The sequence below is a fragment of the Mastomys coucha genome, unplaced genomic scaffold (genome assembly GCF_008632895.1).
Source record: "Mastomys coucha isolate ucsf_1 unplaced genomic scaffold, UCSF_Mcou_1 pScaffold15, whole genome shotgun sequence".
In the NCBI taxonomy this organism is placed as follows: Eukaryota; Metazoa; Chordata; class Mammalia; order Rodentia; family Muridae; genus Mastomys; species Mastomys coucha.
The window spans coordinates 104,507,502-104,529,740 of record NW_022196897.1 but is presented as its reverse complement, the minus strand read 5'-3'; the positions used below and the strand labels follow the sequence as shown (position 1 = coordinate 104,529,740).

The 22,239-nt window shown below is 45.3% G+C and overlaps 1 protein-coding gene across 4 annotated transcripts in view; it reads left to right on the top strand.

The window, feature by feature from the left end:
• Nucleotides 1-12,166, top strand: part of Ino80 (INO80 complex ATPase subunit) — a 94,939-nt gene extending 82,773 nt beyond the window's left edge. For 2 of the 4 annotated variants that reach the window (XM_031371516.1, XM_031371519.1), the window contains 8 exons: nucleotides 1,534-1,692; nucleotides 2,125-2,227; nucleotides 3,559-3,647; nucleotides 5,674-5,829; nucleotides 6,091-6,250; nucleotides 8,062-8,277; nucleotides 10,646-10,859; nucleotides 11,341-12,166. In XM_031371516.1, coding sequence (XP_031227376.1) covers nucleotides 1,534-1,692; nucleotides 2,125-2,227; nucleotides 3,559-3,647; nucleotides 5,674-5,829; nucleotides 6,091-6,250; nucleotides 8,062-8,277; nucleotides 10,646-10,859; nucleotides 11,341-11,389 — 1,146 coding nt within the window. In that variant the 3' untranslated portion in view covers nucleotides 11,390-12,166. Of the gene's footprint in view, nucleotides 1-1,533; nucleotides 1,693-2,124; nucleotides 2,228-3,558; nucleotides 3,648-5,673; nucleotides 5,830-6,090; nucleotides 6,251-8,061; nucleotides 8,278-10,645 lie in introns of all 4 variants that reach the window. The other 2 variants (XM_031371518.1, XM_031371517.1) reach the window with 2 other exon arrangements.
• The last annotated feature ends 10,073 nt before the right edge of the window (nucleotides 12,167-22,239 follow it).

Sequence of the window (22,239 nt, the reverse complement as noted above, 5' to 3'; positions counted from 1 at the left end):
AAAAAAAAAAAAAAGAAAAGAAAAGAAATCTGCCTGCCTCTGCCTCCCAAGTGCTGGGACTAAAGGTGTGTACCACCACTGCCCAGCATCTGGGGCTTCTTTATATTTGATGACTAGCTTTTGTCATGTTGACACACAAGACAAGCTAGTACACTTATGTTGGGAAAACGTTCAAATGTTTTGTCTTAATTCAGCTCCCAAAGAGATTCCAAATGCTGAGGGTCCCTGCTCCCAGCTGGCTTTGATTGGTAATGAAAAATTACCATACAGCCAGTGGCTGGGCAGGAAACAGAAGCAGGACTTTTGGATTGCACTGGTAAGGGACTGTAGAGGAGAGAGAGGAGACTTGCCATGACTGAGGAGAAGAGGTAGCAGAGTTAAAGGCCTGACAACATGTAAGAATCTGGGCCACTCCCCCCAATTGGGTCTAGGGTAGCAGAAATGAGATAAAGATTTTAAAAGATGTTGTTAATTCAGGAGTACTGTAGCGGAATGTGTGCTAGCCAAGGGCAGGTTTGGAATGGCCCAGCCATTGAGCAAGTAAGGCATATCAAAATTAGCTGGTATGTGTGGGTGAGAGTCTGTCTGTCTGTCATTCTGTCTGTCTTATTCATTCGTGAATCCAGAGCTCTTGGGCAGATAGAGTGTGCATAACCAGCTAGGACCAAACCAGATTAACTACACACTTAGAAAAATTCTCTTTAATTCTTCTATGCCTTAATCTCTTCATCTATAAAGTAAGAGGGTTTTTTTGTTTTGATTTTGTTTTTTGTTTTTTGTTTTTTCCAGTGCAGAGAATCAAGCTAAGTTCTATGTTCTACTAAACACCTGCTATGTGTGATCTGCCATTAGGCTGTGTACCCAGTGCTAAAATAGAAGTCTTATTAGTATACAGGTCATAGAGATACTATGGGAAGAGTTATTGACTTAGAATGGTGGTTGCACTTACAGTCTATTATTAATGAGATGTTAGCTAACTAATACTAGACGTAGCTATTAGCTATTAATATTATTTATATTAATTTAGGAGGTTGTTGCTGTTTTGTTCAACCTGGTCTTGATAGTGATCCTAAGTGTCAGTGACTTTAGACACATGCAAGCACTCTTGTCTGATTGCTATCACCAACACCCCCCCTTTAAATTTATTTTATTTTTAATCATGTATGTGCACATGCCATGAAGGCTAGATATGTCAGATCCCCTAGAACTGGAGGTACAGGAGATTATCAGCCTCCTGTCCTAGGTACTGAGAATAAAACTCAGGTCCTCATCCCCTTAACCATTTCTCTAGTTCATAGTTTTATCTTCTCAGTGAAAACTGTGGAAAGAGCAGGGGCATGCCTGGCTTTCCAGAGCAACAAACATGTAGCTTGGTCTTTGAAGGACTTACTTTCTCATCATTACACCATAGAAAGAAATTGGACGTGGCAACACCACTTTTATAGACAGATGAGTGGCTATACTGCTCTCAGAAATTCTGTCCTGCGCTCAGAATACATCCATTTTTGTTGTATCCTTTTCTTGTCTATGCAGGTGATTTTCTACGATAGTGACTGGAACCCCACTGTAGACCAGCAGGCCATGGATCGGGCCCACCGCTTGGGGCAGACAAAGCAGGTCACTGTGTACCGACTTATCTGTAAAGGCACAATTGAGGAGCGTATTCTGCAGAGAGCCAAGGAAAAGAGTGAGGTAAGCACTGGGAAGGAAGGGTGATCATGCTGGAGGAACAGAGAAAACAGTCGCAGTAACTGTACCAAAACTATTTAAGACTTGTATTTCATTAGGCATGACAAAACTAAAATTGTCCTTGGTAAGCATCGGAGCCTGTACATTAGCAGTCTTCCTAGCTGCTCCTGTGCACGCTGACACCAGGAAAGGCCTGTGTTTGGCATGTTCAGCTTTGGAGGAGGAAGGGTGACATTTCAGAATCCACCTTGGTTTGTTCCAAAATATCTCAAATTGTCCTTTCTTTGGGACAAATAATGTGTAGGTGCCAGGTCAGTGACCAAGAACTCGTGATCCAAAGCCTCCCTGTGGAGCTGATTCACAGGGTGATGCTGATGCTGATGCTGCTGTATGGGAAAGAACACATGGAGTGACATTTTAATCCACTTTGTGTAGATTCAGCGCATGGTGATTTCTGGTGGGAACTTCAAACCAGATACCTTGAAACCCAAAGAGGTGGTTAGCCTTCTTCTAGATGATGAAGAACTGGAAAAGAAACGTATGTACTCTGGCAGCCAAAGTTCTGCCCTCCCCAGATTTACAGAATGAGATAAGCATTGTGTACACCAAGGCGTGTGTGTGTGTGTGTCTGTGTCTGTGTCTGTGTCTGTCTGTCTGTGTGTCTGTCTGTCTCTGTGTGTGTGTGTGTCTATGTGTAGGAGATTGTGGTTACCTTCCACTATATGAGTTCCAGGTTCAAATTCAGGTTGTCAGGCTTGACAGCAAATGCCTTTACTTACTGAGCCATCTCATTGGCCCAGATTTATTTGTTTATTATATGTAAGTACACTGTAGCTGATCTTCAGACACACCAGAAGAGGGCATCTGATCTCATTACAGATGGTTATGAGCCACCATGTGGTTGCTAGGAACTGAACTCAAACTTTGAAAGAGCAGTCAGTGCTCTTAACCACTGAGCCATCTCTCCAGCCCACCCAGAAAAATATTTTACACGTAATTTCAACAGCAAGCTTAAAGACCCTTTGCCTAGAGTTGTAGATTCTGAGAATGTTAAGTTTCAGATTTACCCTGAGTTCCTGTGAGCGAGTCCTCACCTCCACATCTAAAACTAAGCTCTTGTCAAGCAGAGAAGCCAGGCAGCCCTGTAACTGAGCAGCAGCCAGGATTGAGCCTGAAAGCTGCAGACACCACTGACTGTTGTTCTGCACTTAGAAAAAGGGGGCTTTGTTTTGTTTTGTTTTTTGGGTTTTTTTGTTTGTTTACTTGGGTTTTGCTTAGTTTTGGTTTGGTTTTTCTAAGACAGAATTTTTTTATGTATCCTTCCTTGGCTGTTCTGTAACTAGCTCTGTAAAGCAGGTTGGCCTCGAACTTCCGAACTTGCCTAACTTTGCCTCCTTTTTTTTAAGATTTATTTTATATATTTTATGTGTATGAATACACTATAGCTCAATAGATGGCTGTGAGCCATCATGTGTGTGGCTGCTGTTGAACTCAGGACCTCTGCCAGCCCTGCTCGCTCCGGTCCCCCTCTCTCCAGTCCTGCTCGCTCTGGCTTAATTCACTGAAGCTGTCTTAAGACCCACCAGAAGAGGGCGTCCAGTCTCATTACAGGTGGTTGTGAGCCACCATGTGGTTGCTGGGATCCGAACTCAGGACCTTCAGAAGAGCAGCCAGTGTTCTTACCCACTGAGCCATCTCGCCAGCCCCTAACTTTGCCTCTTGATCCTGGGAATTTAAAGTGTGTACCCAGACCAATATTTTTCTTAAATAATAGTTTTTCTTAAACAAAAATTATACCTTGGGAACCACTAGAGGATATAGCCCTAAATTTCAGAGCATAATATTATGATTCCTACATTTTCTTGATAGTGAGACTGCGGCAGGAAGAAAAACGGCAGCAGGAGGAAAGCAACAGAGTGAAAGAACGCAAACGCAAGCGGGAGAAGTATGCAGAAAAGGTATCTCCCCATGGGTTGTGTGGGCATGCGGGCCCTGTAATAAGTTTTAGAAGCACAAAAAGCATTTGGGTGGCATACAGTATATGCACATACACACATATTTGTGTATACATAGTAAACCACAGCTTGCATGTGCAGATCCGAGAACGACTCATGAAAGTTGATTTTCTTCCTCTATCATGAAAGTTCTGGAGATTAAACTCAGGTCCTCCAGATTGACAGGCAACCACTCTTTTCTGCTGAGCGATCTTATTCTCTGTGTTATTTGAAACTGCTGTGCTAGTAGACATTTGATGAGGTAAAAAACATCAAATGTAGAGCTATACTTCATTCTCACACATGCTAGTGTTAGTCACAGTTGGACTGGACAATCGGTGATAACTGACAGCTAAGGAGATAATGTTACTTACATAATTAGCTTTTATAGAACTTTGTTTATGTGGTTTGGGTCAGGGATTTTCTACGTATCTCTGGCTTCCCTGGAACTCACTGTGTAAACTAGGCTGGCCTGGAACTCAAAATATCCTCCTGCTTCTGACTCAGGAGTATCTGACTTCTTTCATAGACTCCTTTAAAAGGACTTGGGCAAGCATGATGAGACCCACCTTTAATCCTAGCATTTGGGAAACAGAGTCGGGCAGATCTCTGAGTTCCAGGCCAGTCATGGCTCCATAAGGAGACTGTCTCCAAAAAAGAAAACAGGCTGGGGTTCGACCCCTTTAGTCATAGGCCTTTGATGGCTGGCAGCCTAGAGTTGGTTGGTCTGTTCAAACCCCTTTTTGTGAAGAGCTAGTTTTAGTCTGGGGATACTTTGTAATCACTTCTTTTATAGACTTAAATCCTAAAAATGAAACACCGAGTCCTCCTGGTTTGGGCTGCCATTTCTGCCCCTTCCCTGGCAGGCTCCTTCTCACCCTGTTCTCATATCTAACCCATTACTTGCCGCTACTTAAAATAAAAGTAGCTTTAACGTACAGAAACAATATCTAGTTTCTGGGGATTTAGCTTAGTGTTAAAGGACTAAGGTATCATCCTTAAAAGGGGATCGCTGAGGGATGGAAGAAGGGAGGACAGAGAACCTGTCAAAGAATAAAAGGTAGCTTTCTTACATAGGCCGATGCAGAAATCAATAGCTCTTTTGTGTGTGAATGTTAGTGTACACATGCCACAGTGGGTATGAGAAGTTCAGAGGACAACTGTATAGAGTTGGTTCTCTCCTACCTTTTATGGACTCTGGGATCGAACTGGCATCATCCAGCTTAGGTGACAGCCACCAGTTCCCATTGAGCCAATCCACCTATTCAAGATTAACAGTTTAGAATAGAAAGTACACAATGATAACACAAACTACTTATAATTGTATACACTTAATCCTGCAATAGATGTATACAACATAGCTCTGTCTCAAACAGTCAGTGAGATGGCTCAGAAGGTAAAGGCACTTGATGCCTAGCCTGATGACCTGAGTTTGATTCCAGGAATTTATGTGGTGGAAAGTAAGAACTAATTCCCACACGCTATCTTCGGACTTCATGTGAATGCAGTACATGCATATGCACACATACAGTCAGTCAGTCAGGGAACGAGCCAGCCTAGAAACGGGATGTCAGGAAAGAGGGTGCTCCTTCCTCCTCCTCTGTAAGTTTTCACTTCCTTTAAGATTCAGGGCTTGAGAAGTGGCTTAGTGGTGGAGCACTTTCCTGAGTGTGAGAGGCCCTTAGTTCAGTCCTCAGTACATACATAACCTGTACACACAAAAAATTAATAGAGCCAGAATAAATGCTGTCAGGAAGATGGAGAAAATTTGAGGTCAGCCTAAGCTATAGAGCAAGGCCCTGTCTCAAGTCAGTTGTGGGGTGTGTGCTCAGGCTTAGGCAGAACGATGAAGCCACACCATAACAAGTGCCAGACTACTCAGAGCCATATAGCAAGACTCTGCCTATAATTGTTTTATTTGTTAATCTCACTTTTCTCTTTGGGGCAAATGCTCATGTTTTTATGGATTTTCTGACCTTTGTATTCCCAGAAGAAAAAGGAAGATGAGTTGGATGGGAAGAGGAGAAAAGAGGGTGTGAACCTCGTGATCCCCTTTGTTCCTTCTGCTGACAACTCCAACCTCTCCGCTGATGGGGATGATTCTTTCATCAGTGTAGACTCAGCCATGCCTAGCCCTTTCAGTGAGGTGAGCCTCCTCCTGCGTTGTACAGCACAGCAGTGGGACTGCACTCTGACCTTATGGCAGGGACACAGGGCTGGGAAGTACTCAATTCTAGCCTGTGGAAAAGGTTGCACAAGGACAGACTAACTCTCAGAACCCAAGGCAGGATCAACACTGAAGGCAGATGGGAGAGAGATATGCAGACATGTCCCCAAAGCAGTCTCACTTGAGCATGAGGGTTGTAGCCAGTGAAGTTATTAGTAATCTCAGCCCTTCTGCCTCCAGATCTCAATCAGTAGTGAACTGCACACTGGCTCCATTCCCCCTGATGAGAGCAGCAGTGACATGTTAGTCATCGTGGATGACCCGGCCTCCTCAGCGCCTCAGTCTAGAGCTACCAACTCTCCTGCTTCCATAACAGGCTCTGTGTCAGACACTGTGAATGGTAAGTGATGCTGCTCTCTCATACAGCATCGGCCTACTCTACTACTTAACGGGGAAGCATTCCTTTGGTGTTAAGTGAGCTCTGCTTCCTTTTAGGATAAGGGATTTTTCTCTTTTAATTACTTTTTTGTTCTGTTTTGGATATTTTTGTTGTTGTTTTGTTTGTTTTTCAAGACAGGGTCTCTCACATAGTGCTGGCATTTGCTGTGTAGACCAGGCTGTCCTTTAACTTAATAAGAAATCCACCTGTCTCTGATTTCTACATCCTTGGATTAAAAGCATATACTACCACATTTTTATTTTATTTTAAAAGCATATGCTAGCACATTTTTATTTATTGTGTGTGTGTGCATACAACGTGGGGGTCAAAGGTCAAAGGAATATAAGAATTGGTTCTCTACTTCTACAGTTGTGGTCCCAGGAATTGAATCCACCTATCAGGCATGGTATCAATAGCCTACTACCTGCCTAACCATCTCATGAACTCAGATACCAGAATTTAATTCTCTTTTCCAAAAGTAGAATATATAAAACGATTTAAAATTTTTAATAGTCTTTCTAGGCAAAAGGAATAGGTAATGTTTAGGAGAAGCAAAATAAGAACTTTGTGAATTTTTTTTTATTGTTTTCTACTTATTCTGTCTTTAGTATTTTGCCTTTATTTTTACTAGTTTTTCTTAACTTTTTACATATTGAGTATATGTGTGTTTGTGTGTGTATGTGTGTATTCAAGTGTGTTGATGTGTGAGGTACATGCATAGGCATGTAGAGGCCAAAGGTTGACTGACATAGATATCTTTCTTGATTGGTATGTATGCACATTTGGCATGTGTATATTTGTGTCTTCTGTCACTGACCCTGAAGCTCACTGTTTGAGCTAAACTGGCTGGCCAGCGAGCCCCTTTTGTCTGCCTTCTCATCCCTATCCACGGACTGCCCGCTCTCATAGGCTGGAGACCCAGGCTCAGGGCTCATGCCCCCATGGCAGGCACTTTTCTCTAGTAGAGCTGGCTCCCCAAACCCTGTATTTTGCTAATTTTTAATTAAATTAGCTTTGGGGACATTTATTTTTTGTTGTTTTATGAGGCCTAATGTTACTACTATGTTTCTTGATGAACCTTAATTTTAAAGCCTGAAAATAGGACTGACCATAGTACTCTGAAGAGGATAAGTAGAAAGATCTAGAAGTCAAGGCCAACCTTTGGCTACATAATGAGACCCTGTCTCAAATTTTAAATTTAAAACAAAAACCAACCTTAGCCATAAGATTGATGTGTGGTTCAGTGGTAGAATGCTTGTCCTAGCATGCGCTAAATCCAAAGCCTGGGTTCAGTGCCCAGAAGTTTAGTTTGGTTTGGTTTGGTTTGGTTTGGTTTGGTTTGGTTTGGTTTGGTTTGGTTTAAATAGAAATAGAGGTTGATTGTTTAAGGCAGGAACACTTTAATTTCTGTAGCCAGTCTTGTAGTTCATTTAGTGAGGGGCTAGAAGAAAAAATAATAACCATGGTGGAGCCACTCCTTAAAAGGACAGTTGGAAGAGCATAGCTGTGTTAAAAGACAGCCCCAAATGTCCTCAAATCTCAGTGAGCCCTGCACCATATCCTGTGTCTATAGTCCCAGAACTCAGAATCTCAGTCTGAGATTGGAGGATTACTTGATCAGGAGTTTTTTAAAAAGGCCAGCCTGAACAACATTAGGAAACCTTGTCTCAAACAAAAGAGGATCCCTTGAGAGCCAGTATTCCATATCAGGGGATACTTGTTAACATTTTAAGAGATTTATTTTTTTCCCTCTTGGATATTTGTTCCCACAGGAATTTCCATTCAGGAAGTGCCAGCTGCAGGACGTGGTCACTCAGCTCGAAGCCGAGGCCGCCCTAAGGGTTCAGGAAGCACAGCCAAAGGAGCAGGCAAAGGCCGAAGCCGCAAGTCCACTGCAGGCAGTGCTGCTGCGATGGCAGGAGCCAAAGCAGGGGCCGCAGCAGCTTCTGCAGCTGCTTATGCTGCATACGGGTACAATGTATCTAAAGGTTGGTGCATATTGTGGTCAAGGACTGTCTGAGAATCTGTTGAACATCCTACAAGATAGACTGTGCAGGATTCTCCAAGCCAAAATCCCAGAGACTAGCTTAGGACTCCTGATAAATAGCTGTCTGTGAAGTAGAAGTAGCTATGGCCAGAGTGAACAGGAGGAGGAATTGCACTTGAAACATCCAGTTTTCCTGCCCCTCACCATTTAATTCTGGTTGGTTATTGGGTTTTTTTGTTTTGTTTTGTTTTGTTTTGTTTTTGGTTTTTCAAGACAGGGCTTCGCTGTGTAGCCCTGGCTGTCCTGGAACTCCCTCTGTAGACCAGGCTGGCCTCGAACTCAGAAATCCACCTGCCTCTGCCGCCCAAGTGCTGGGATTAAAGGTGTATGCCACCACCGTCCAGCTGGTTATTGGTTTTTGTTTTGTTTGTTTTTCTGAGACATTTTATTTTTCAGTAATCCAAACAAGGATAGTTAACATTTGCCCAGCTACCTGAGCCATTGCCTCAGGCAGTACACCCCTAAGTGTGCATAGGAGTAGAGCTGGTAGAGCATGCATACCCTTGAATGAAATAAGCCAGAAGAAGAGAAGCATGTCATGGAGTGGTTTGTTTTTTGGTTTGGTTTTGGTTTGGTTTGGTTTTGGTTTGGTTTGGTTTGGTTTTGGTTTTTCGAGACAGGGTTTCTCTGTGTAGCCCTGACTGTCCTGGAACTCACTCTGTAAACCAGGCTGGCCTCGAATTCAGAAATCCACCTGCCTCTGCCTCCCAAGTGCTGGGATTAAAGGCGTGCACCACCACTGCCCGGCCCATGGAGTGGTTTATAAGCAGTATACAGATAATGGAAAGAGGCAAGCTTTGTATTCATGACGCAGACAGTGGTGACCTTGAACTTCTGATGGCTAATAGAATTGTTTGAGCAGGGAAATGCATACTTGTATAGAAAGTACTTGGCCTATTGTGAGTGCTTAGTAAAAGTTGATTCACTTCTCCTTTCTCCCATTGCAGGAGTCTCTGCTTTCATTATTGATTCATTAAGGAAATAAGTACAGTAGCCTTCCCTGATGTTTCTTAGCCCTTTGCTAGCTCATTTGTGTCCTTGGACAGCAGTAGTTACTCCAGTACTCAAAGCTGCTATGCCAGGGCTTCACCCATGGGTGAGGCAGTGTGATACACAGAGAAGCAGGTAGGAGGGTACAGGAAGCAAGGAGGTAGACTGGCCTGAGAAAAACCAACAGAGACTGATAGCTAGGAATGAAAAGTAAGAAGGGCTGATCCAGAAGTGCCTGCAGCCCCATGGTATATGAGCAGAAAAGAAACATACCAGCCATGCTGATGTGCATCACAGAACTTGGTAGCAGCAGGCAGGAGAAGAGTTTCAGGTAATCCTCTGCTACATAATAATTTTGACAAAACCAGCTTGGGCTACTGATAAAAAGAAAAGCAAACAGACAGAACAAACATGCAAGACAGGGCTGGAGAGGAGGGGGCTCAATGGGCACCAACTGCTCTTCCAGAGGTCCTGAGTTCAAATCCCAGCAACCACGTGGTGACTCACAACCATCTGTAATGGAGTCTGATGCCCTCTTCTGGTGTGTCTGAAGGCAGCTACAGTGTACTTATATATAATAAATAAATAAATCTTTAAAAATAAGGAAAAATTCACTATTGTCCAGGGAACTATACCAAAGATGAGGTTTGTCCAAGTCCTTGATGTGACAGAACTTGGAAAACAGAGATAGCCTTGGTGGAAAACAGAGGTACCCTTGGCCAGTGCTAGAAAGACTGGGCCACCTTGTGTCCCTTGGCCAGATTTGAAGAGTAGTGGCTTCTATGAAATGAAGAAGGAAACAGCAGCCAGGCTGTGGTGGCGCATGCCTTTAATCCCAGCACTCAGGAGGCAGACACAGTCAGATCCTTGTGAATTCAGGACCAGCCTGGTCTCCAGAGTGAATTCCAGGACATCCATCTAGATGATACTATCTCAACAAACAAAAAGCAACTGAATTCAGGTATTTTCCAGAAGACAGGACAGTATGAGTGCCTGGTGAGCTAGAGCTCTCATGTGCAACCCAGGCCTTCCACACCAGACATGTCCCCTCTCCAGAGCCTGAAGAGTATGTCTTCCACTCTGGGTGGGGTAGTGTAAGTGGGGCTGAGTGCATGTTGTTATCTCTTAATATTGCAGACATCCTACCAAAAGGCAATTAACAGGAAAAATAAGGAAATGCACCTCAGAGATGTTGGCGAGGAGCAGCAGACAGAGGGATTCCCACCCCTTTCCCCCAGCCCAGACTTAGACTAATACTTCAGACTCCCAAGGCTGTCAGCTGGTGCTAAGGGTCATTGTGTTTTTCTCCATCCTGACAGGAATCTCCGCAAGCAGTCCTCTGCAGACATCCATTGTCCGACCTGCTGGCCTTGCAGACTTTGGACCTTCAAGCGCCTCTTCTCCCTTAAGTTCCCCTCTGAACAAAGGAAATAATATTCCTGGGACTCCTAAAAGCCTCCACATGACCAGCAGCCTAGCCTCAGACTCCTTGATCCGGAAACAGGGCAAAGGCACCAACCCCTCTGGAGGACGGTAACCATGGTAACCCTCTCTGCCCTCTAGCTTCCTTCAACCAAACCAGGGGCTACAGTTCTGGGCCATAGGTGGTCTTTGGATGGCTTGCCCAGTGTGGCATCTTGTATCCTATTTGGAGAGTGGAAAGGGCCAGTTGTAGCAGGAGAGGACAGGCAGGTGGTTGGTGTGAGCACTTTTATCACCTGTTTCCAAAGGAATATCCTGGGTTTGGCCCTGCAGGCAGCATCCTAGATGTACTCTGCAGCCATACTCTTAACCTCTTTCTGGGGAAGGGCCTGACATAGACCCCTTTTATAGATGCTCATGCTTCAGCTCTGACCATGTCCCTCATGAAGGCTCCATGGGTGCTGTGAAAAGCCTTCCATAGTGGAGACTTCTAAAGGTTACGGTTTCCTGCAGGGCTAGGAAGGGAGGAAGTGGTTCCCTGGTACCCATAGTCTGGGAGTGCTCCTGGGTCTCTAAACCCTATTTGCCACAGTGTCATCACTGAAGAACGCAATGAATGCCAGAGAAGATGGTGGCTGTAAGGATGACAGAGGCTGAACAAGCAGAGCCACAGGCAGTTTCCCAGCATTTCCTCCACTGTCCAGCACGGTTCACAACAGGGAAGCTTTAGGTCCCACCAGCAACAGTAGCAGCAGCTCCCACTCAAGGGACTTCCCAGAAGCCAGTAAGAGACCCAGGAACCACCTCAGTCAGCAGGACATCCTCGCCACCCTCTTGCAGATGCCCCTTTGCCCATCCTGAATGCACAGCCTCCCTGGCTTTGCCCTTCAGCCCCTGCTTGGCTGTATGCACTGTCTGTATTGCACTGAGAAAAAGGGGACGGCAGGAGTGAGATGGGGAGGGAGCTAGCTCAGCACCACCCCTCCCAGCCCTGCCCCACTCGCCTGAGCTTGCTGCCCTCTGAGAGGGGAAAAGGGCGGTTGGGAGGGCTTTCCACCTGATGTCCCTGGTGGAACAGGTGCTTCTGGGCGGGCCAGCCTCTAATTTGCACACCTGAAATCGCGGAATTGAGTTTAGATAGATTGATTTTTTAAACACTTTTTTTTTTTTTTTTTTGGAGTAGGTGTAGGGGAATCATTTAATTTAAATCATAAAGATTCCCCTACCCAAACCCTGACTCCTGTGTACAGATGCTCTTTAGAGGGAATCAGAAAAATGCCAAGCCTTTTTTTCTCTTTGAATGTGCTGTCTATTTTTATAACTGAACTTGTACATATGTATAAAGAGAGACACATCTTTCTTTTACTAACTGGATAAAAAAATCTTAAATAAAATGGAGTGAGATAATTTTATGTAAATCAAAGTGTCTGTGGTCTTTGCAGCTGCCTTTGTACTTTGGAGATTTGTCAAAACAATGCCGAGTCCTAACTTCTCCTGTAACCAAAGAGGACCATACTGGGACAAGGAGTGTGCAGTGGGGGTGTGCTCAGGGGGACAAGAAGTGCGCTGGGGAGGATGTGCTCAGATGCAGTGTTAATTGAACTTGGGGATTTGTCTCCATTCTTCAAAAGAGGATTGACCAAGTTCCTGGCATGCAGTATTGGCCCTGGGAATGAGGGTTCCTTATGGTTCAGGCACAGCATGACTGGCCTGGACCAGGCAGAGTTAGATAGTGGTAATCTGAATACTTGTAAGAAACATGAAAGAAAACAGTAAAGTGAGTTCCTAAGAATTCCAGATGTTCTTATTTTTGACAGCTGCCTGGTCAGTTGAGAAAAAGGTACTAGGTACCTGCCTAGACTGGCAGTCACTATTCCGTGATTGAACTTAAAATACTCACATGTTCTTTGATCGCCTTTGAGCACTCCCTAGCCTGGGTTCACCCCCATACACATTGATGGAGACAGACTGGCCACTGAACAGCTGCAGTTCTATTGCTAAAGACAGACCTTCATTTTCAAGTAGTACTGTTGGTGACCTGGATCCTGTTTTTCTTGGTGGTAAACATGACCAGAGTCTCACACTGGCACAAGGTTCCCAATTAACTATACCCTGCACTGTTCCTGCTATAGCTTTTGTAACCTAGTGAGTCAGCTGGCCCGTTAGACTGAGGGCCATCTAGTTTCCATCCCAATAAAGCCACCAGTGCATTCCTCTTTGTCTGAGATCCACAGTGGGCTATCTGTCTGTGGACCTAACAGCTGAGATCCTGAGTTCTGGATCAGTCTCTTAACTGTAAACACACTACAGATAGCTTCAGTTCTCTCACCTGCCTCCTTTTCCAGCTTAGAGTATTGTTATCTTCCGATAAAAGGCTTTGAACACAAGTGTCTCCTAACCCATCTACCCACTCTCAAAACATGTCTTGTTTTCTATGTAAAAGAACAGCCCAGCTTTGGGGTATTTTTGTTTTTGTTTTATCTTCCTTAAAAAACAAAACAAGATGCATGCCTTTAATCTCATTACTCAGGAGGCAGAGCAGATGGATCTCTGAACCTGAGGCCAGCCTGATCTACAAAATGAGTTCCAGGACAAACAGGGCTACAAGTCTTGAAAAACTTAAATAAACAAACAAACAAAACATGTCTGGAGAGAATTCCAGGTTGGCTAAAAGATACATTTCTCAGCAAGCCTCAGAGCCCAGTCCAAGTTAGAGCCATGAGTTGGATCTGTAAAGCAGGCCTCTTGGTCAGGGTCGCCTTACAACAGGGGTCAGCCATGAAGGCCACATAAATGGATTTTTTTTGGTTGGTTGGGTGGGTGGGTTTTTTGGTTTGTTTTTCTGTTTGTTTTCGTAGTCCTGGCTGTCTTGGAACTCAATCTGTAGACTAGGCTGGCCTCGAACTCAGAAATCCACCTGCATCTACCTCCTAAGTGCTGGGATTAAAGGCGTGGCCCACCACTGCCTGGCCACATAAATGGATTTTAAAGTCATGGGTCTGAATATTCAGCCTGGGAGACCAGGTCTGTGCTGCACTTGTTTTGACAGGCTCTCCCTAGGGCTTTATTGAAACTTCCCAGACTGGCTTATGCCCAGGACGATGGGCTGGGCACAGTATGTGGGCCATGCAGACTGAGCAATTAACTGGGTGTGTCTTGCACACAAGCCTTGGTGTTTGCAGGTATGTGTCCATCCACAGAGCTTCACTGGTAGCTTTCACATGAGATATTTGCACCAGACCATCTCAGTTCCTTAAGTGTATAATTGAAAACCTACTAGATTCTTTGGATCTGGAGAGTTTTACAGAGGTTCACTTTTAATGCTAAGGAAGGATTTTGCAGGAAGAGTTTAGCCGTTGAGTAGAAAATAACAATTGAAACCTGAGTCACATCATGAGATCTTAGTTACACTATTATCTGTTGTTGTTTTGGTTTTCACTTTGGTTTTTGTTTTTGTTTTGTTTTTTTTTGTTTTTTTTTTTTTTTTTTTTTTTTTTTTTTTTTTTTTTATAAGAGGCTTGGGTACCTCAAGTTCACCTCAAACTCACTATATAGAAAGACTGGCCTTGAAATCCTGATTTTTCTTGCCTCCAGCTTCCAAGTATACCACCATGCCAGCCTACCTTAAATGTTAAATAATGGGTTCTACTTCAGGAAAATGGTATAAATCTGAATTCCCAACAAGACCCCAAATGTTGGCATGTGTCACCACACCTGGCTTTGTTGTTTTGTTTTTTACTTTAAACTGTTTCCTCCATTACAGTCCAATGTGAGTTCTACTGACACCATGTGTTGTTGAGTACCTGTGACCTCTACCCAGATGCAACCTATCTGATTACTGTCATTTGCAGGGTCACCCTCTATTCCTGGCACGGTAAAGCCATTACTGTGACCACCAAACTCCATCAGGGTCAGCATTCTTAGCTGACTCCTGGTTCTTCTTCCTCATGGCCATGGAGAAATCTGGCTTCTCACCCATGCTTCTCTGAGACAGCTCCCGGGTGATGCAACCCTACAGTCCACGTAGCAGCATGCTCATTGCTGGCTCCCCACTTCAGCCGTGCTCATGATGCATTTCACATCGTTCAGAGGGAGGGGGCAGGTAAAGGAAGCAGGGCCTCTGGCTGTGCCCAGGTTTCTGCTATGAGGAAACAATAGATTCTAAGGAAAGTGTCTGCCTGGGAAAGACCTTGAGAGGTTGGTGGCGGGAACTTGTGCTGGCTTCAGACCTTGTGGGAATGAATGGCCCAGCCATTGACACAAAAGCTATATCAGACAAACAGCCCCAGGACCAGCTTTAGACACAGCAAGCTAAGTGGCAGGCCCAGAACCAAATGTCAGCAGAGGTGAATGGAAAAGGCAAGCTTGGTAGAGGTCCTTCCTGCGTCTTGCTCATTTCTTCCTTGCTGGCTTCTGCTCTTCAAAGCTGGCATCACCCACTTCCTTCCTCTTCTCCTTCCTAGTAGCAAGTTGGATGAACTGCCTGCTAGCTATGGGAGGTTGTTAATGGTGGTAGTTTGGTTTGATTTGAGTTTTGTTTTAAGATAAAGTCATAGGGTCTTCTTAAATAGCCCAGGCTACCTCTAAACTCATGGTCCTCCTACTTCAGTACATGGGGATGATGAGCCTGTGCTGTAGCGCAGTGCTAAGGGGTTTCTTGCTTGTCAAAATGAAGACACCAGGCAAAACAACAGGGAATAAATAGGCCAGGTTAACCTTAGAAAGGAAATCAGGGTATATTGCGGGGTTGCAGAGAGGTAGGCAAGCCAGAATGAAGAATTTGAGACCAAGTGGAAAAGGGCTTGCTTCTTTATAGCCTGAGGAGTGTCTACCTCAGTGACGACACCTGAGTCACCCTCATAGTGAGTGGCATGTGGGAGACAGTCCAGGAGCCCTTGGTAGACCTCTTAGGAGCAAATTGGAGGTGGTGGCATGGCATCTGTGACAGGTAGAAATAAGTCTGAGGTTAGCAAAGGTTGGGGTCCCACATGGACTGTGTAAGCCTGATCCATAGCAGAGAGGCAATAAGGTGATGACTAAGAACATGCCAGAGAATGGCTCTCTTCTAGCCTTTTGTGGAGAGAGATTGAAATAAGACAAGGGCTAGAGGCAGCAGGCTCCAGATTGAATAGTCTGGAGAATTTCAGTTGTGGGAAGCAAAGATGTCCAGGTAAATATGACAGGTCTTGACAAGAAGGATCAAGGGAAATGGTACAGAGTGTTTTGAGATGCAGGACTGAGAAATGCAAGGTGGGAAAAGACACGTGGGCTAAAGGGTGTTAGGACCACCAGTAAGTAGGAACAGCAGTTTGGTTCATCAGCCATAAGTCTTGGACTAGGGGTTTGGACTGTTACATTAGCATTGCTGTAGGGAGATTTAGTGGGTCTTTGATGGTAGTTGGTAGGTAGCAGGGCCTGAAGGGACCTAATATTATAGGTTCAAGTCCCTGCAGGCTGGAAGGAAGTGGGCAAGAGAATATTGATCCAGGCATCAAAAGTGATGCAGTTCTATGGTTTAAACAGTATGCAGGTAGAGTCATGGAGAAGACATCTCACCCCTGAAGGGGAACAATAGTAGAGAATTATATACATACAAGTAATGCCAAATGGACCGAGGAGGTCACATTTATATATTTCAATTTAAATATTTCATATGTATAACAGTAACAAAGAAAAGCTCATGATATCCCAAGGAATAAAGCAGAGTACATGGGAGGGTTGGAGGAAGAAAGGAGAAGGGAGGGCATGATGTAATATTAAAAATATAAAGCAATGAACAAGGATTAACAAGGATCTAAGAGCCTCATGGGAAAAGATGAGCATAGGAGGGGAAAGCTTACTTCCTTTATGACAAAAAATAGTAATACAGGCATGGAATTCTTCCATAGTGTCCTATCCCGAAGGGCAGGGACAACGGAATGACCAGGAAGGAATGGCAAAACATTGCCCTAACTGGCCAGGTCACACAGCAATGGAGTAGCCTGCTTAGGTTAGGTAGATGCACCTCCTACCTATAACTTGTCCAGCAGATTCTGGCAAAACTAAGTAATTCACTCAACGTGTAGATTAAAAGGACAGTTGGTCAGTGTTTAAGGGCACTGGCTGCTCTTCCAAAGGACCTGTACTCGGTTCCTAGCACTCAGGTAGCGGCTCACAACCACTTGTAACTCCAGTTCCAGAGGATCTGACTCCCTCTTCCAAAGACACCAAGCCACCATATACATAAAATTTTTTGAATAATAAAAAGAACATTACCAGCTACTATAGAGTCACCCTGAGTTCCATGAGAAGAATGGCAGTAGGGGCTTCCAACTCCTGGGCCTCCTCAGCTCTCAGTGGTTGTCGGTGCCAGCAAAAGTTCGCCGAGCCTGGGTCCAGAGATTAGACCCTGGCAGGAGAGAAGCATTCATAAGGGGAATGGGTGTCTCTATGAGTACAACCCAATTTTCATTGTCCTTGTTCACCACACAGGAGGCAGGGTTGAGGTGGTGGCCATGAGATGGAGGAGGCTCCTGCCCCGTGTCCCTTAGCCACATTTAAAGCAGGCCCTCCATAGGCTAGACTCATGCCTTTATATGAGTTATCTGCATGTTTGCCTCCAGTTTTAGCTTGATCTCACTGGGACTCATGGTTTAATGTCCTCCTTTCTGTTATTAAAGACGCCAAACCTGTTTTTATATCTCTATAAGAGATATGAGGCCAACCTTTGACCTTCAGGGCTGTCTTCTATGAGTACTGATATCTACAATCTTCCCTGTCAAGAGTTAGTAGTCTATTTAACCATGGTTTCAGATAAGCAAGTGAAAATCAAGGCCAGAGTCTCATCTGATTTTTATAATTGACCACAAAGGGTAGGCTTTTCCTATTCCTGCCAGGAGGCAGGCCATCATAACCCATTGTTGGAGATCATCTGGATTGAGTTGATAATTCCAATTATGATTATGCATAGAACTGCCACAACACAGACCGGGCAATGATCCCCATTCTGAGCACAATGAGTCTGAACAGGAAGTGTTGGCACGAACATTCTCTTCAAGAGAAAAAGTGGAGGCCAGAGGTGGGGTAAATACCATGCAAGGTCTGATCAATGGACTGAGGAAGATACTGAAAGTCTCACTCATGGGAGTTGGGGTTAAAGAGAAAGGATTCCAAACATCTAGGGAATGTGGATAGGCATGAAGTGCTCAGAGATGGCAGCCCTGATTGGAGTGGGGCTGGCAAAGAGGAGCAGTTGGAGGACCAGTGGACAGGTGAAGGGACAGGCAGGAAAGGCTTGGCTTGGCAGGAAGGTAGGTGAAATGTTAGGGACAGGACGGGGGAGGGGGAACAGCAGCAGACAGAAGAGGGTGTTGGGGGAAGTGGTGACTGAGGAGGGGTCTCATCTGCAGGATGGTCATCTGAGGAAAGGAGCAGACAGGAGCAGATAGGCTGGAGATGTTGCAGGGCAGGGAAGGGTGCTGAGTTTCCATTAGGGGCCCATGACTGACCATTGCTAGGGGTAGCTGAGGGAATAAGGTACATCCTGGGTAAAAATAATCAAGTGTCAAGGAGGGCAAGAACCTGGATAAATTGTTACAGTTTGGGAATCCACATTAGTTTTAGGAATAGACAAAATGGAGAAGCTTCACAGAATGGCATGGCTGTGGCTACCAGCCTCCCCCTTCCCACTAAGATTGCCGAAATGCTGCAGGACTTTTCTTCACACACACAACCTTAAAGGGAGCGGTAGACTGCTACACGCCTTTAATCTCACCACTTGGGAAGTAGAGGTTGGCAGATCTCTGTGTGTTCAAGGCCAGCCTGGTCTACAGACTGAGTTCCAAGACAACCAGAAATACCAATTTTATGTGTATTTTTGTCTGAACATCACCATACATAAGTACATCACCATTGCCTAGTACCTTCAGAGGCCAGAAGAGACCCAGATCCCTTGGAACTAGTTATGGACAGTTGTAAGTTCCCACATGGGTGCTGGGAACCAAACCAGAGTCGTCTGGAAGAGCAGCAATGCTCTTAACCTCTACTTAACAGTATCTAATAACAGCATCAACCCAGGACCTGGGATCCGGTTCAGTTGGCAAACTGCTTGCCTAGCATGCACGAAGCTCTGGAATTTATCCCTAGCACCACATAAAACTAGGCATAGTGTGCAACAACCTACAGTTCTAATACTTTGGGAATAGAGGCAGGAGGATCAGAAATTCAGGATCACCCTAGGCAACAGTAAAATCAAAGCCTGCTCAGTTTACATGAGATTCTGCCTCAGAAATAATAGGGGACAGAGAGAGTGTTCAGCAGTTAAGGGCACTGCTTGCTCTTATGGAGGCCCTGAATTCAGTTTCCAGCACCCACCTACAACTATCTGTAATTCCTGTCCAGGGCAGCCACCTTCTTCTGACTTCCATGGGATGGGTGCATGGATGCACACATACAGGCAATACATTCATACACTATGACAGGCTGTGGTGGCGCACGCCTTTAAACTCAGCACTCAGGAAGCAGAGGCAGGCAGGATCTCTGAGTTTGAGGCCAGCCTGATCTACATAGCAAGCTCCAGGGACAACCAGGGCTACACAGAGAAACCCTGTCTAAAAAAACTATTCATACACATGTTTGTTTTTGTTTTTCAAGACAAGGTATGGTCCTGGCTGTCCTGGAACTCACTCTGTAGACTAGGCTGGCCTTGAACTCAGAAATCTGCCTGCCTCTGCCTCCCAATTGCTGGGACCAAAGGTGTGTGCCACCACTGCCCAGCTAAAACTTTTTTTTTTTTTTTTAAATAAAATAATAGGAGCTGGAGAGATGGACCCAGGTTCATTTCCCAGTACCCACATGGTGGCGCACAACTTCAACTCCAGGTCCAGAGGATATGATGCCCTCTTCTGGCCTCCATAGGCACAGCACATACATGGTACACAGACAGACATACCTGCAGACAGAACACCATACACACAAAATAAAAATGATGAATAGAGGACTGGTGAGATGGCTCAGCACTGACTGCTCTTCTGAAGATCCTGAGTTTGGATCCCAGCAACCACATGGTGGCTCACAACCACCTGTAATGAGATCTGACGCCCTCTTCTGGTGTGTCTGAAGACAGCTACACTGTACTTTATAATAAATAAATCTTTAAAAAAAGATGAATACATCTTTAAATAATCCACTCACACACATAAGATAAATACTTTTAAAAAGTAAAATGTCATCTCTAAGGTAATAAATACTCTTCATAAACAAACATGCAGGCAAAGGGGGGTGAACCATTTTTCTCTCCCACAACTGGACCGTTTAGTCTTCTGACTCTGTCCAAAATGAAACTATCCACATGGACTCAGCCAGCCCCTGAAGTTTAGATGGGATCTTCTTTGCTCCTTGGGGACAACAGGGTTCCAGGGTTAGGACAAGGGCCAGGGCCCAACCCAGAAGAATGAGCAGTGTGGTCCCTGGTCCCTGTGGCCTTTAGGAGCAGGCTGTGTGGTCCAAGAAGATATATTTAGCTGCATCAGATGCTGCTGGCTGTGTGCTGACCCACAACTGTGCTGCTGATAAACAAGCCCGAAGCCTCTGGCAGCTCTCCCCTTCATCTGGGCTTGGGAGTGACGAGCAGGGGAAGGCCAGAGCCTGGGAAGCCCAGAGAACAGGCTAGTCCTGTGATCCCCACCATCTCTCCCTCTGCCCTTCTCCCACCACACAGGTCAAAGTTGTCTGCCCTGCTAAGTGAGTTGATTCATTTATTCACGTAGCCATCCGTTCCGGTCAACTCTTACCCATTTATCCCGCACAGCCTTTGGGATCCTGAGATAGGCCAGGCTCTGAGACACCAATAAGGGAACACCAGCTCTTGCCCTTCTTGCAGGAGTGAGATGGATCATAGAGCTCACTGGCATGGAAATAATCTGTCTGCACAGCAGTTTGAAGGGCACAGAGTATTCTCCCCTAGTGGGATATCTCAGTCCAAGAACCTGAAGCAGCTGTGGCTAGCAGTTCTCTTTTGCTGCTAAGGACATTGCAGCCCAGAATTCTGGCCAAAGACTAGATAGCTGCTTTGGGGAGGTTTTGTTTGTTTGTTTTTGTTTTGTTTTGTTTTGTTTTTCTTTTCATTTTCTTTGCTCTTTTGAGACATCGTTTCATGAGAGGCCTGGCTGATCTAGAACTTGCTATGTAGCCCAGACTGACCTTTATAGCAATACTCCCACCTCTGTCCCATGACTGTTGGGATAACAGGTGTGCATTGCTACACCCAGCCAAGACCTACAGAGCCTAAATGGAGCCTTGCTTGTTTTCTTATGGGAGTTTATTGGTTGGGGATACTCCTAGATAAACCTGCCTCTTCCCCTCCTCCTTGCAACCCTACCTAGCCTACCTCTGCTACATAGTTTTCTTCTGAGTGGCAGCCTAGAATGCCCCTCCAGCACCACCCTACCCTAAAGGGTGATGGCCCCAGTACTGACTGGGGGCCATCGATAAATGGGGAAGTGGCCTTCCATTCACCAATGTGGTAAGACTTGAGTCCCTGAAGTGTGTGGCCTTCTCTGTGACATTTCAATACAGATCTATTCTCCCCCATCAGTGGTTCGTAGTCTGCTGAGGAGTCACCAAGAACAGGGAGGATCAAGGGCATAGCTCAATGGTAGAATATTCTCCTGACAGGCTTGAGGTCCTATATTTTATCCAAATACAAGTAGAAACCAACAAGACAGGATGTGAGCAGTGCCCAAAGAGAAGGGACAAGTGTCAGAGATACGTGACAGCCAAGGCCAGACCTGAGTGGTTGCAGGGAGTTGAGATTCATGGACAACTTCCCAGAGAAGGTGACATCTAAATGACAAGTCACTCAGGCCCACACTGGCAAGGAAGAAACATTCAAGATGAAGGAACAAAAGTTCAAGAGTGGAAAGAGCCCCAGCATCCCACCGGTGTCCGTTCACACCTCCTAGACTCTGGTTGCCCTGGTCTGCTCTTCTGGGATGCCCCGGACAAGGGATGAATGACATAGTATTCCATACCAGCTCAGCAGCAGCTCACTCCACCCTGACCCAGTGCCCATCCCAGCCAGTGCCCTGCCCTGTCTCCTGTCCTCTCAAGGCTGGGGACATGACTGCTGCTGGCTTTGGGTTCTGATTGTAATGAAGCCACAGGCTGGATATGGTACTGACCTGAGTCAGGCTACACAGACAGGGAAAGAGATGGTTTCAGGGAGGGACAACATGGTGCCACAGTCAGAGTCAGAATCAAAGTGTTAATTACTACAGGACAAAAGATCTGCTCTGGACATGCCAGGAGACTCAGCCACAGGCACAATACGGGAAGCACTCAAACTGCAGCTCCACAGTTTGGGGGAAGGTTTTTTATTGCGGATGAAAGAGAGAAAGCATCCAGAGGCATCTGGAAGAGTACAGAGCAGAGAGAAAGATACAACATGACCAGGGTTAGGGAAGGGGGTGTAGAATAGCAGAGAAATGAGGGATGACCTAAAGAATCGCGGGGG